The sequence below is a fragment of the Haliotis rufescens genome, unplaced genomic scaffold (genome assembly GCF_023055435.1).
Source record: "Haliotis rufescens isolate VD_foot unplaced genomic scaffold, xgHalRufe1.0.p SCAF_26, whole genome shotgun sequence".
Classification (NCBI taxonomy): domain Eukaryota; kingdom Metazoa; phylum Mollusca; class Gastropoda; order Lepetellida; family Haliotidae; genus Haliotis; species Haliotis rufescens.
In genome coordinates, this window is record NW_025963957.1 from 8,386,033 (window position 1) to 8,402,496 (window position 16,464).

At 45.1% G+C, this 16,464-nt stretch overlaps 1 protein-coding gene across 1 annotated transcript; it reads right to left on the minus strand.

Annotated features, from left to right (window-relative positions):
• Positions 1–3,367: 3,367 nt before the first annotated feature.
• LOC124137441 lies at positions 3,368–12,971 on the minus strand. The gene is made up of 10 exons (XM_048402517.1): positions 12,881–12,971; positions 12,546–12,597; positions 12,156–12,282; positions 11,919–11,962; positions 10,576–10,690; positions 7,993–8,036; positions 7,378–7,492; positions 7,072–7,115; positions 5,487–5,601; positions 3,368–3,536 (listed from the first exon to the last, which is right to left on the minus strand). The coding sequence occupies exons 2-10, from the start codon at positions 12,583–12,585 to the stop codon at positions 3,470–3,472; spliced, it is 711 nt and encodes a 236-aa protein (XP_048258474.1). The 5' UTR covers positions 12,586–12,597; positions 12,881–12,971; the 3' UTR covers positions 3,368–3,469.
• Positions 12,972–16,464: the final 3,493 nt, after the last annotated feature.

A 16,464-nucleotide genomic window follows, 5' to 3' on the forward strand; every position in this document is an offset into this window, starting at 1 on the left:
AATAACGAAAAACCAACCAGCACCGGGTTCGTTATTCAGACTTGGTTTTACAAATATAAGATACCGTATTTCCAGTGGGTTCGTTATTCGTTATTCGTTTTTCGAATAACGAAAAACAAGCCAGCGCCGGGTTCGTTATTGAAAGGCTGTATATTAAACTGCAGTAATGTGGTCAAATACACTGAAACTCATTTAATATATGACAGCAGATTCGTCTAACATCGTCCAAAAGCTGTTTAGTTTTTCAGTACTTTTGAATAACGAAAAACTAAACTGCAGCATTTTAATTTTCAGTCCAACAAATTGACAAATGTGAGGTAGTCTAATTTATGTTCAAGCAGTTTTTAGTTACTAAGTACTGTCCAGCAACTGGAATCTAAACAGCACCACTCATCTTTTGTCAAAACACTATTCAGTCGGATTCTTTCCGGCAGTTTATGGATGAATAATAACGAACTAAAAGAGGATAGATCAAACTGTATTCACTTTATTTGTAGGAAAGGGTTACAATACCACTTAAACTCTTGTATGATAACTTTCATTACAGTTAAATGTAGTGAGTTACCCAGACAGTATTTTCTATAAAAAACTCTTTCGTCAGATAGCAGTTATGTTCATTCTAGAGGTAAATTTGCTTTGGAGAGAAGGTTCTATACGTCACAATGCAAAACTGATCCATCTGACTGCTATGGTACTAAATGACAATGTATCTATACAGACAATGTACACTTATGTTTACTGAAGTGTTGAACCCTACTGAACTATATATAATCTAAGTTCACTGCACTATGCAAGTTGTTGTCTAGAACTGTGCAAACAAAAGTGAGGTTAACATGTCACCTATATGATGAATACAATCATGGGATCCATTCCAGGTCGTTGTCAACGATCAAAGTTACAAACCGAAACAAATCTAATGTCATAGTTTCAGACATTCGGAGAGGAGTAAGACATCTTACTGCAGTGTGATATGTCATCACCATTTACTGACCAGTCATGTAATTCATGAAAACATAGATACATTGTAAGACTCTGTTCTATAGTGGGTGATGATGGACACTGACCAGAAACGTTTTTTTCTGTGGGAACGGATATAGGTGTTGTGGTTGAAGAAAGCGATACAGTGGCAGGGTCCAGAGCAGAGGCCACACTCATTATACAATTACATTTTCCTATATTTGTTAATTTGTCCTAAAATACAGTCAATATTTAATGAGGGCTACTTCTGCAAAGGTTTTCCCACAATTTAAGTCATTATTGTAAATAAGTACTTAAATAAAAACAGTAGCAGATTCCTTATTCCATTTATTTATATATTTTCTTGGACATGAACTGAATAACGAACCCGGTGCTGGTTAGTTTTCCTTATTCAAAAGTATTGAATAGCTTAACAGTCGTTGGGAGATAGACCATAGACTATCTTCTATTTAATAGAATTGTTGGACATAAACTGAATAACGAACCCGGAATCTGACCACATTACTGGAGTTGTTTAATATACAGCCTTTCAATAACGAACCGGTGCTGGCTTGTTTTTCGTTATTAAAAAACAACAACGAATGACGAATAACGAACCCACTGGAAATACGGTACCTTATATTTGTTATACCAAGTCTGAATAACGAACCCGGTGCTGGTTTATTTTTCGTTATTCGAAAGTACTGAATAACTAAACAGCTTTTGGATGATGATGTAAGACGAACCTGCTGTCATATTTTAAATGAGTTTCAGTGTATTTGTCCACAGTACTGTAGTTTAATATACAGCCTTTGAATAACGAACCTGCTGCTAACTTCAAGCCCCTCCCTCGTCCAGTATAGGCGACGTTACAGTGAACACATTACACAGTGACCTCAGCAAAGGAAATCTTTATATCTGCACCTTGCTGGGCACAATCTATATACTAGTATCACTCTCGCCACTGGACAAGTGCAGCTGTACGTACGCAGAAAAAACATAAAATAAAATTGCGTAATCATTGATAAGGGTCAGCGCGCATTTAGTGTAGGTCCACAAAACACGGCCTTTCTTCTCTCGTAAATGCAATGGTCAAGCGCTGATAAGTATTTTCGAACCAACTGGCTCATGTGTGACTATCGGCTAAATTACAATGAAAATCAACTCAACTCAGGCAACACTGAGAGCTTTTTCTTACCACCGACATTCGGGAAGTCGACTTTATCAGCATAAGGCAGATACATATTTGGAAATCAGGGAAATTGATAAAGTTACACGACCTGAACTGTGAGGTCGGCCTCACGGTGGCCTTCAGTCGAACGTGCTTGAATAACACAAGGGAGTCCCCGCTCTCTCATCTCTTGTTTCAAGGCTAGCTCCCGATAACTAATCCATATCGAGGCCTGACCGTATGTTGAATAAACTCAAAGCCGTCTTAATGACAAGGAGTATTTTTTACATGAATTAAAAAATAAACAAGGTCGCTGGCAACATGGGCAAACTAAACAAATACAAATAGTTTAGACTGAGGTTGAATTCCATGTTATTTTTAAAGTAGAACTCCTATGAAATTGTGTGAAAAACTATTATTAAGAAATTCTGACACTTATTATCCATAATATTGCCTTCTATACCTTTGTTGTCAAATTCATTAATATCTACCATTGTTACTATGTTGGCATATATCATCAAATATGTCTGCCTTTTTCTATATCCTGTAAATAAAACAAGAAACAGCAAGTTGTAAATCTAATACAGAATGCGCATAATTGATCCTGTTTGTGTATGTCTTTGGGGCCGGAGGCTTTTCACGGAATAAAACTGTCTGCCTGTCTGTATATATATATATATATCCACTGACGCGATCAGTACATGTACACATAATAAACTCGTCCCTGGTGTTATTGTTGTTTATTCGCCTGGTTACACGAGGACGAGTAGAGACTGCGGTTGCCACTCCGTCGGGTCCCTGCTACTCCTGTCCCTGCTACTCCTGTCCCTGCTACTCCTGGCCCTGCTACTCCTGTCCCTGCTACTCCTGGCCCTGCTACTCCTGGCCCTGCTACTCCTGTCCCTGCTACTCCTGGCCCTGCTACTCCTGTCCCTGCTACTCCTGTCCCTGCTACTCCTGTCCCTGCTACTCCCGTCCCTGCTACTCCTGGCCCTGCTACTCCTGGCCCTGCTACTCCTGGCCCTGCTACTCCTGGCCCTGCTACTCCTGTCCCTGCTACTCCTGGCCCTGCTACTCCCGTCCCTGCTACTCCTGTCCCTGCTACTCCTGTCCCTGCTACTCCTGGCCCTGCTACTCCTGGCCCTGCTACTCCTGGCCCTGCTACTCCCGTCCCTGCTACTCCTGTCCCTGCTACTCCTGGCCCTGCTACTCCTGGCCCTGCTACTCCTGGCCCTGCTACTCCTGGCCCTGCTACTCCTGTCCCTGCTACTCCTGTCCCTGCTACTCCTGTCCCTGCTACTCCTGTCCCTGCTACTCCCGTCCCTGCTACTCCTGGCCCTGCTACTCCTGTCCCTGAGGGTCACAAGGGGCATCGGACTCCCACTCTTTGTTCTCGGACTTGTTGTCACTGAAACAGACGAGCCAGCTCTAAACTACCGTGATGTAACTGAGAAAACGTCAACACAGAACACGCGACACAATACCATGTCGTGACATTATACAACACGTTGCTGGTTCCAGTATTCAACACGTTACTGGCTCCAGTATTCAACACGTTACTGGTTCCAGTATTCAACACGTTACTGGCTCCAGTATTCAACACGTTACTGGTTCCAGTATTCAACACGTTACTGGCTCCAGTATTCAACACGTTACTGGCTCCAGTATTCAACACGTTACTGGCTCCAGTATTCAACACGTTAGTGGTTCCAGTATTCAACACGTTACTGTTTCCAGTATTCAACACGTTACTGGCTCCAGTATTCAACACGTTACTGGTTCCAGTATTCAACACGTTACTGGCTCCAGTATTCAACACGTTACTGGCTCCAGTATTCAACACGTTACTGGCTCCAGTATTCAACACGTTACTGGCTCCAGTATTCAACACGTTAGTGGTTCCAGTATTCAACACGTTACTGTTTCCAGTATTCAACACGTTACTGGCTCCAGTATTCAACTCGTTGCTGGTTCCAGTATTCAACACGTTACTGGCTCCAGTATTTAACACGTTACTGGTTCCAGTATTCAACACGTTACTGGCTCCGGTATTTAACACGTTGCTGGTTCCAGTATTCAACACGTTGCTGGTTCCAGTATTCAACACGTTACTGGCTCCAGTATTCAACATGTTGCTGGTTCCAGTATTCAACACGTTACTGGCTCCAGTATTTAACATGTTACTGGTTCCAGTATTCAACACGTTACTGTTTCCGGTATTTAACACGTTGCTGGTTCCAGTATTCAACACGTTGCTGGTTCCAGTATTCAACACGTTGCTGGTTCCAGTATTCAACACGTTACTGGTTCCAGTACTCAACACGTTACTGTTTCCAGTATTCAATACGTTACTGGTTCCAGTATTCAACCCGTTACTGTTTCCAGTATTCAACACGTTACTGGTTCCAGTATTCAACACGTTGCTGGTTCCAGTATTCAACACGTTGCTGGTTCCAGTATTCAACACGTTGCTGGTTCCAGTATTCAACACCTTACTGTTTCCAGTATTCTACACGTTGCTGGTTCCAGTATTCAACACGTTGCTGGTTCCAGTATTCAACACGTTGCTGGTTCCAGTATTCAACACGTTACTGTTTCCAGTATTCAACACGTTACTGGCTCCAGTATTCAACTCGTTGCTGGTTCCAGTATTCAACACGTTACTGGCTCCAGTATTTAACACGTTACTGGTTCCAGTATTCAACACGTTACTGGCTCCGGTATTTAACACGTTGCTGGTTCCAGTATTCAACACGTTGCTGGTTCCAGTATTCAACACGTTGCTGGTTCCAGTATTCAACAGGTTACTGGCTCCAGTATTCAACACGTTGCTGGTTCCAGTATTCAACACGTTACTGGCTCCAGTATTTAACACGTTACTGGTTCCAGTATTCAACACGTTACTGTTTCCGGTATTTAACACGTTGCTGGTTCCAGTATTCAACACGTTGCTGGTTCCAGTATTCAACACGTTGCTGGTTCCAGTATTCAACACGTTACTGGTTCCAGTACTCAACACGTTACTGGTTCCAGTATTCAACACGTTGCTGGTTCCAGTATTCAACACGTTGCTGGTTCCAGTATTCAACACCTTACGGTTTCCAGTATTCTACACGTTGCTGGTTCCAGTATTCAACACGTTGCTGGTTCCAGTATTCAACACGTTACTGGTTCCAGTATTCAACACGTTACTGTTTCCAGTATTCAACACGTTTCTGGTTCCAGTATTCAAAACGTTACTGTTTCCGGTATTCAACACGTTACTGTTTCCGGTATTCAACACGTTACTGGTTTCAGTGACATTGCATGGAAATAGATGCAGACAAACAATTTAGCGGACGGATCATCAAGCACCTACTTGCAGATGGCCATCTTGAGGGCGTCGCACCCCGTCACCACGGTGCCGTCAGTCATGCAGTGTTCTATCATGTCCTTGGTGCACGCCTTTGACTGGCAGTAGAACAGCGGCAGGCCTGGGAACAATGGCGGCCTCATGTTATTGGATGATTGGGGTGTTATGGGCTGTTGTGATGGGGATGGTGTGATGAAGTCATGTGATGGGGTGGTGTGATGGGAATGGTGGGGAATGGTGTGATTGGGTCGGTGTGATGGGAGTGGTGTGATGGGGGTGGTGTGATGGGATGTGTGTGATGGGGTGGTACGTTGGGGTGGTGTAATGGGATGGTGTGATGGGGGTGGTGTGATAGGGATGGTATGATGGGGATGGTGTGATGGAGTTATGTGATGGAGGGGTGTGATGGGGTGGTGTGATGGGGTTGTGTTATGGGGATGGTGTGATGGGGGTGGTGTGATGGGGTGGTGTGGTGGGGCCGTGATGGGGGTGGTGTGATGGGGATGGTGTGTTTGGGGTGGCGTCATGGGGGTGGAGTGATGGGGTGGTGTGATGGGGGTGGTGTGATAGGGATGGTATGATGGGGATGGTGTGATGGAGTTATGTGATGGAGGGGTGTGATGGGGATAGTGTTGTGGGGCCATTGTAATGGGATTGTGTGATGGGGGTTGTGTGATCGGGGTGGTGTGATGAGGGTGGTGTTATGGGGGTGGTGTGATGGGAGTGGTGTGATTGGGGTGGTGTGATGGTGTGGTGTGATGGGGGTGGTGTGATGGTGTGGTGTTATGGGGGTTGTGTTATGGGGGTGGTGTGATGGGGGTGGTGTGATGGTGTGGTGTTATGGGGGTTGTGTTATGGGGATGGTGTGATGGGGGTGGTGTGATGGGGTGGTGTGGTGGGGCCGTGATGGGGGTGGTGTGATGGGGATGGTGTGTTTAGGGTGGCGTCAGGGGGTGGAGTGATGGGGTGGTGTGGTGGGGATGGTGTGATGGGTGGTGTGATGGAGTGGTGTTATGAGGGTGGTGTGATGGGGGTGGTGTGATTGAGGGGTGTTATGGGGTAGGTGTTATGGGGGTGGTGTTATGGGGGTGGTGTGATGGAGTGGTGTTATGGGGGTGGTGTTATGGGGGTGGTGTGATGGGGGTGGTGTGGGGGGGGTGATGGGGGGGTTTGAAGGGGGGGGGGGGGTTAATGGGATGGTGTGATTGGGGTGGTTTGATGGGAATGGTGTGGTGGGGAATGGTGTGATGGAGTGATGTGTTGGGGTAACCTGATGGAGTGGAGTGATGGGGGTAGTGTGATTGAGAGGTGTTATGGGGTGGTGTTATGGCGGTGGTGTGATTGGGGTGGTGTTATGGGGTGGTGTGATGGAGTGGTGTGATGGGGGTGGTGTGATGGGGGTGGTGTTATGGGGGTGGTGTGATGGGGGTGATGTCATGGGGATGGTGTGATGGGGGTGGTGTGTTGGGGATGGTGTGATAGGGGTGGTGTGTTGGGGATGGTGTGATGGAGTGGTGTGATGGGGATGGTGTGATGGAGTGGTGTGATGGAGGTTCAATGATGGGGATGTTGTATTCATCCAGATACTTACACCGCTGGGTTGACTCCCACAGCCTGTTCTCCACCATCCCGTCCCTGTACGGAAAGACATAAAACCCTATGAAACACAAGTAAACCCCTAAACCCTCGTCTGACAGAGAAGTCAGTTATATTAGATGCATCTGTTAAAACCACGAACCTCTACAACGGAAAGCAAGATTCAGGCACATGGGAATCTTTATGTGTAAGTGACAGTATGATTATGAAACGTTCTTAAGACGATCTATATGACTTTTTCCAACACATATTCGGGGGAGTTTGTCGGAGTGCTAGAAGCCCGTGACCCCCTGTGACTCACTGGCAGACCGCCTTCTTGAGATGGCTACAGCCGTGCACGATGTCGCCGTTGTTCATGCAGTGGGGGATCAGGTCGGCGGTGCACACATCACTCTCACAGTACCCGTCAGGAAGACCTGGAAACACACGTTATCATGGTAACGAGCTACTACAGTAATATTGGTGATGATAGTAAATCTATCCAGTCAGGTAACCCAAAGTAATGCCTCGTCAGATTGTGCGTTATCCCTGGTGTCGACCTCATACAAGGCTGTAACTATCCTGTACATCTCCATCTCCCCCCCCCCCCTCCCCCCCCCCCCCCCCCACACACACACACAACTCGCCCCACCTATACACGACTTGCCCCACCCACACACGACTTACCCCAACCACCCACATCTCGCCCCACTCATACTGGACTTGCCCCCCCCCCCCCCCCCCCCCCCCAACACACACACGCGACTTACCCCAACCACCAACAACTCGCCCCACCCATACACGACTTGCCCCACCCATACACAACTCGCCCCACCCATACACGACTTACCCCACCCATACACGACTTACCCCACCCATACACGACTTACCCCAACCCATACACAACTCGCCCCACCCATGCACGCTGCCAACTCACAGGATGTAAGGGGGCTCCAGGACATCTGCTCGGTCAGGTTCTTCCTGCAACAGAGAGATTGACAGATTGACAGCTTGTCAGATTGACAGACTGATTGACAGACTGAGTGACAGACAGACTGATTGACTGAAGTAAAGCGTCAACTCTACCAAGTGATTTGACGTCAATGCTGGAGCATTCTTTCCTGTGATTGAATAATAAGGAAGGAGTGTGTGAACTACAGAAACACTCCAATAGTTTCCAGACCGTGTTTACCCGTCCATAGTTGATGGTTAGACGTGTTTATGATCCTTGGGAAACGTATGCAGAAACGCAATCGCTCACTCACCAGTAAGAAGAAAAGATTATATAGTTCACAAGTCAGTGTCACCATTAGTAGCGATACAAGCTTGACAACAGCGCGTCATTGAATGACACAAGATGGTTGAGGAATGATTGTGGGGTTTCGTTCCAGATCTGGACCTAGGCATGTCGCTGCTGGAACAACGTCACCGTTCTGTTTGGAAGTCTTCGTAGACGACGTTTCATGTTATTCAACACATGTTGGATGCGCGACAGATCTGGCGGAGCAGCAGCCCAAGGGATCGTGGTGATTGTCTGTTGTCCAATGTGAAAATGACTACACGTTCAATGCAAGGGCGAACGTTGTCCTGCTGTAAAGGTGATGCGATACCCATGGGTAACGTCAAGAGCAGGGGACTTCGTTACGGCGCAGTAAACCTGTCACATTTCCATTGATGGCTACTAGAGGGGTCTTGGGATGTGCCGTGATGCCCACACAATTACACTCTCACCACAGGAGGCAGAACTTTGAACAACGCACGCTTCAGGGTAACGTTCCATCCGATGTCAATAAACAAGCTGGCGGACAACACTGCTATCACGATGAAACCTGGACTCCTCTGTGAAGAGGAATAACCTCCATTCCTGTAACTCGAAATCAGATGTTGTCGTGACCATGCCAGGCGCGCAGTCCATGATGTGGCAGCAACACTGGACGTGCACCAGGACGTCGTGGGCGGACATCATGCTGTCGTAATCGACGCCGCACAGTCCTTGCACTCATCGGACGTAAGCCAAGGATGATTCGGGCTGGAAACATTGCAGTCTGAAAATGATTTCGCAGGTGAACCAGATGCATATGATTATCTGGCCGACCTGACGTTACTCGTGGACGTCCAGGGTCCACTTGCATAAAGCGATCTTAGCACTACGACTATCTTAAGTCTATGTTAGAGTATGGGAGTTACGATCATCGTTGCACTAAGATCGCTTTGAGCAAGTGGGCCCAGAACGTAAGCAGTCCCTGGTGTTATCGGCCTGTTGGTACCGACCCCGGAGTGACTCGGTTGCTTTTTACAGTCAAACACCTCAACGATTTACTCTGTGTTTGAACTGACTCGGTACCAGGTGTCCAGGGAATGTGTGACGAGTTTCTAACTCATGGGATTTTATGCATGCAATGACCGTGAAGCACGTGCAATTTCAGGGTCATCATGGGTAATCACAACAAAGTGTTTGCATGGTATTAAAAAATCTATAGCAATCTTATTTTCATATGATATTTTATGGTGCACAGAAATTTTCCCCGCTAGTATACGTCAGTGAAAGAGTTGTACTCTGCAATGCCGTCACTTCCAGAAACTGCCGTCGAAAACAAACGCAGCACTTGTTTTCGCTTTCTTATACGATAATACCGCCAATAGTTTTGACGAACTCTGGTGCGTTCACGCGTACGGTTCCTATCGGTTTTCGGTGACGAGAGCGCCCTCCAGTATCTGTGCACGTGCATGTAGGGAGGACTTTGTCTTAAGATGGACATGGTCCTCTAAGTTACGCTTAGCTTTGCCCGTGGGACTAACGGCCTCGAAGGAGCCCAACGTGCAAAACTAATAGTGCCTTTGAGGACAATATCCTACACTTACGGGCTGAAACCGGCACCTTCTCTAATTCATTAGATTCCTGAAAACCCCTACTTCGGAGCGATAAAGGAGGATAGGTTGAATCCGGGTATCAAATATTTTGAAAAAAAACGGAAGGCACTCGTTTTTTTGTAATATGTTTTTGTAACCCCCAGCAAAACCTTCTTTTCTCGAATAACTGGATCTGAAATTATCCTGCACATATTCAAAGTGGAGAACATTAATCCCAAATAGTAATCTATATAGTTTGATAACACCGAACCCAGGACATCTTCCCAGTGTCACGTGTTATTTGCGGGTAGATTATCTCCTCGTCTCAACACAACAACATCGGACTTCACTTGGTCAGCAGTTTGATCGGAGTTTGGGGATCATTGCACGACACATAGCTGAGTTTGCAATCTTCCAACCGAATCAGACACAAAAATAATTGTGCAAGTAATTTCATTTGATATTTCGGTTTATATATAGTCACGTGAAGGGGGGAGTAAAGTGGCATATAGTCACGTATGGGACGAGTAAAGTGGCTTATAGTCACGTATCGGACGAGTAAAGTTGCTTATAGTCACGTATCGGACGAGTAAAGTGGCCCACAGCCTCGTGTTGGAGGGAAGTAAAATGACATATAGTCACGTGACTGGGGTACGCTGGATGTACTCACGTGCAGATGGCGTGTCTGAGGGCGTGGCAGCCGCGGGCGATGGAGCCGTCACTGAGGCAGTGGGGAATCAGGTCATAGGTGCAGGCCAAGTTCTCGCAGTAGTCAGAAGGGCGACCTGGGACGTCAGAGGCAGTCAGATAAAACAGATGACGCCGAATGTCATATTGACATAGTACTCTCGTGTGTGAATATATATTTAAATGCATTTTGTTTTGCGGCGTCCATGCGTGTGTCTGTGTGTGCTTATGTGTGTGTGTCTATGTGTGTGCATCTATATGTGCGTGTATATGTATATGTGCGTGCGTGTATATGTGTATGCGTGTGTATGTGTGTATATGTATGTGTGTATGTATGTATGTATGTATGTATGTATGTATGTATGTATGTATGCATGTGTGTGTCTGTGTGTATGTGTGTGTTGTGTATGTTCGTGCGTATCTGTGTGTGTATGTGTCTCTGTGTGTTTGTGTGTGTTGTGTATGTGTGTGTAGTATGTCTGTGTGTGTTGTGTGTATGAATTTGTGTGTGTTGTGTATGTGCGTGTCTGTGCGCGTGTGTACATGTATGTCTCTGTGTGTATGTATGTGTCCGTGTATGTGTCTGTGTGTATGTATGTGTGTATGTGTGTGTGTGTCTGTGTGTATATGTATGTGTCTGTGTGTATGTATGTGTGTGCGTGTGTATGGGTGTATCTCTGTGTGTGTGTGTGTGTGTTTGTGTGTGCCTATGTGTGTGTGTCTATGTGTGTTCATGTGCATGTGCGTGTATGTATCTGTGCGTCCGTGTATATGAGTATGTGCGTATGCGTGTGTATGTGTGTATATGTTTGTTTGTGTATGTGTGTATGCATGTGTGTGTCTGTGTGTATGTGTCTCTGTGTGTGTTTGTGTGTGTTGTGTATGTGCGTGTGTATGTATGTATGTGTCTCTGTGTGTGTGTTGTGTATGTGCGTGTACTATGTCTGTGTGTGTCTGTTTGTGTGTGTTGTGTGTGTATGTATTTGTGTGTGTTGTGTATGTGCGTCTGTGTGTCTGTGTTTGTTTGTGTCTGTGTGTGTTTTGTGTCTGTGTGCGTGTTGTGTATGTGTATGTGTCTATGATTGTGTGCGCTGTGTATGTGTGTGTGTCTGTGTTTGTGTGCGCTGTGTATATGTGTGTGTGTGTGTGCGTGTGTGTGCGTGTGTGTATGTAGTGTGTATATGTGTAGTGTGTATGTGTGTGCGTATGTGTGTCTGTGTGTGCGGGGCGTGGGGGGACATCTATATTCATCCATGCGGGTAATCGAGGCTGACGAGCAAGTACAGTTACCCACTCGCCTTCAGTTTATATAAACGTGTGACTCACATGCTTGTGATGGCGTCCAGCCGGTCTGTTCTGTCTTCTTATCCCTGCAAGAAGAACGTGAAGCGTGTCACTGGAATAGTGGAGCCTCCCAACAAGAAACGCTAGCCTTAAACCTAACTCTTACTGTTTGGTTTGAGATGCTGTAGAGAACTACATTCAGGCCTAGAATTGTAATACAAAGTGGCCATGACGGCAGACTGGTGTTTGCTGCTGTGCCACACGCGTTCAGTCACGTACTTGCAGACTGCGTTCTTGAGGCCCACACAGCCGAAGACGATGGTGCCGTCCGTCATGCAGTGGGGGATGTAGTCCATGGTGCACATCCCCTGTTGACACAACTCGGGGTTGTCCGCGAGCCCAGCACCTGTACACGTGTTAGTGGGATTAGAACAAAGGAATGAAACAGTACCTGTGAGGAGAGATTGTCCAGTTGGAGTACATTAAATAATCTTCCGTAGTTGTGAAAGACAGGTGTTGGTCACGTACATTTAGCAGTATTTATAGCTTCAACTGAATTTTACTTCAAAGAGAAATCTACACATGACGATCACGACGAATGGGGTCTGAACTGGAAGATGACAACGGGAAATGCTTCTGTAAACGTGGCATCGTTGCTAGGTTACATACCGGCGAGACACAGCACAGCAACAAGACATACGGCGATCATCGTGGCTGGTTACTAAAGGAGTAAACACAATAAAATAACAAGCCTAAGTGTGTGGAGACATGATGTTATATGTATTTTTTTATATATTATTTTATATCAATACGCACATGTCATGCATAAACAACATAGGTCATACATACCTGTCACTCACACACACACACACACACACACACACACACACTCTCTCTCTCTCTCTCACACACACTCACACACACACACACACTCTCACACACACACACACACACACACACACATATATGTAGATAGTACCAGACATGTTAAAGCAAAAACTTACGTAGTCTGTGGAAAGATGTCCGAGGGTGTCCAGTGCCCATCTTTTATACCCAGCTACACTGATGACCAGTGTTGATCAACCCACGTTTCACTGATGACACGTGCTGATTATCTGCAGATCTGCCGTGTAATCACCGAGTCCGACAGCTCCCTGATCCAGCTGATGGGCACCGCCATGACTGCTGTGAGTGACGTATGATGATGATCAGGATGATGATCACCGTGCAGCTGGCACCACGACGTGTGGAGGTCACACGGGTCACACCAGCAACCCATCACGTCAGTGTTTCAGACATGTGCAATCTGAAGCTGGAAAGGATGCAGAAGTGAGTGAGTGAGTGAGTGAGTATGGTTTTACGCCGCTTTTAGCAATATTCCAGTACTATCACGACAGGGGACACCAGAAATGGGCTTCACACATTGTAGTCAGAGACGAGCGAGCGAACGTTTGAAACACTAGGCTACCCCAACGCCCCGACAGGATGCAGTAAGTACACCCAGTACACCCAGTACACCCAGTACACCCAGTACACCCATACTGCTTGTTCACCCAGCTGAAATAGAACACGCATTTTTTCTATTCTAAATGTCTATAGTTGCAAATATTAAAGCATTGTATGCGTACATTGTTGTGCAAATTATAAGTGAAGTCTTGTGCAGATCGTCGCAATATCTTTACATGAAATAAACACGGGTTGCAAGAAATAAAATGTTTGTTTTTTGTGCTACTGTTGTTAAGTAATTGATATAAACCTGCATAAGGGTTACGTGTTAACTCTTAATGTAAATGTTTTTACATTGAGAGTACCCGCAGGCCTAGGTTAATATCGTGCATATCGCCCCTTATTGTACACGATTCTTATAAACAAAGTGTGATTGTTAATTAGGGTACTATTTTTTGCTATTTTCACATTTGACATTGTTTTTGCTTGGTTTCTTAGAAATATTCGTAATAGAATATCTTCTCCCTTCTATTTTGCGTGTTTTCTCAGGAACAACATATAGTAGAGCCATGGAACTTGTATAAGTGCACTGCACCTTTTATATTCCAACAACCTCTCAACAACAACAACAACAACAGCAACAGCAACCTGGTCGTTTTTTACAGGTTTCTTTAAGTGGACATTACTGACATGTCATTTCGCCGACTGTGTTCAATCTTGCTATAAAAGGTGTATCTGTGACACTATTGTGTTCAATCTTGCTATAAAAGGTGTAACTGTGACACTATTGTGTTCAATCTTGCTACAAAGGTGTATCTGTGACACTATTGTGTTCAGTCTTGCTACAAAGGTGTAACTGTGACACTATTGTGTTCAATCTTGCTACAAAGGTGTATCTGTGACACTATTGTGTTCAATCTTGCTACGAAGGTGCGTCTGTGACACTATTGTGTTCAATCTTGCTACAAAGGTGCGTCTGTGACACTATTGTGTTCAATCTTGCTACAAAGGTGTAACTGTGACACTATTGTGTTCAATCTTGCTACAAAGGTGCGTCTGTAACACTATTGTGTTCAATCTTGCTACAAAGGTGCATCTGTGACACTATTGTGTTCAATCTTGCTAAAAAGGTGTAACTGTGACACTATTGTGTTCAATCTTGCTACAAAGGTGTATCTGTGACACTAATGTGTTCAATCTCGCTACAAAGGTGTAACTGTGACACTATTGTGTTCAATCTTGCTACAAAGGTGCGTCTGTGACACTATTGTGTTCAATCTTGCTACAAAGGTGCATCTGTGACACTATACAGTATGACTTTATTTACGTTACTATCCTGCTTCCATGGCAACGGAAAGCGGCATCTCCAGAGCTGACTGATCGATATTCAGAAATTTCGTTCAAATTTGGTATTGAGGTTCGATGTTTTCAGGACTCAACCGAATAGGTTTTCTTACCATCATGACAATGTATGGCACCATGGCAATGTATGGCACCCTATTGGTCGAAAGTAAGTTGTGTTCGATTTTGTTAAAAGATATTTAGATATATTTTCTGCACACAAAGCATATTTTATTACAATAGCAATGGAATGGAGTTCTCTGCATGGTCGAAATTTAGATAATTAACCCTATTTCAGACTATTTTCAAAATTGATAAGTGCTTTATGAGACTAGGTGTGGATGATCAGCACAAGGTCTAGTAAAATAACCTCATTCAGAAATCAATGATGGTCTCACAGTCGTCGTTTTCCAATTTACAGGTCTCAAACATCAAAGTCAATAAATACCTATTTATGAAGTCAACCCTCGTCAAATTCCTTTTATTAGATTATTCACTGTAGTTGACAGTGCCCCCGCAATTAAGTTGGGGGTATAATGGAATCAGCGTGTCCGCCTGTCTGTCGGTCTGTCCGTAGAAAATAACTTTCCTGACAATTCCTTCTAAACTAATTGACTGATTTCAATTAAACTTTGTACAATTCACTGCTTCAAGATATAGTTGGGCACATGTTATTGCACTTTATTACTTCGTCATTTCAATTTGTCTGGACAACTTCTAAACTTCTACATCGATTTCGTTTAGATATTTGTGCAGGTGTAGATACGGAAACAGTACGACATGCCTTCTTTTCCACTACCATTGACTGACCATGGCAACGGAACGAAGCCTGTTTCGTTCAGATGTTGTGTATTGACGACATGTTACTGGACTCCGAACTCAACCACATTGACTGTGTTTTTACCGTATCGATCAACCACATTGGCCACAGATATAGTTACATCCCTAGATTCTATTTGTTTTTTCTTTGTTTGTTTTTTGTTTTACGCCACACTCAGCAATATCCCAGCTATATGACGGCGGTCTGTAAATAATTGAGTCTGAACCAGACAACCCAGTGATTGACATCATGAGCATCGATCTACCCAATTGGGATAACAAAGCTTCGTGACAGTTTAGTCAAAATGAAAGCAAATGTCATCTTAAGTTAATGAAACAAATGCTGTACTCCTTAATAGATAGTATCTATGGGAATAGGACATTGGCTGGACAAGTAAGGCATCCTCCTTGTGCCTCCTTTCCCATCTGCCTCGTTGTGCGTATGAATCGGGATTTCCGCTCGTATTAATCAGAAGTGTAGAAGCTTCGGGTGTATCGATGAGTATATATACTGAGTCAAATTAAAAACTTCACATTTTTAAAAGTAATCCCATATTTGATATACAACGGACAAGAGGACAAGGGACAAACACGACCTTCTTCCTGCACATTGGACCCGCCACAAGGGACAAACACGACCCGCCACAAGGGACAAACACCACCTTCTTCCTGCACACTGGACCCGCCACAAGGGACAAACACAACCTTCTTCAAAAAAAACACTGGACCCGCCACAAGGGACAAACACGACCTTCTTCCTGCACACTGGACCCTCCACAAGGGACAAACACGACCTTCTTCCTGCACACTTGACCCGCCACAAGGGACAAACACGACCTTCTTCCTACACACTGGACCCGCCACAAGGGACAAACACGACCTTCTTCCTACACACTGGACCCGCCACAAGGGACAAACACGACCTTCTTCCTGCACACTGGACCCTCCACAAGGGACAAACACGACCCGCCACAAGGGACAA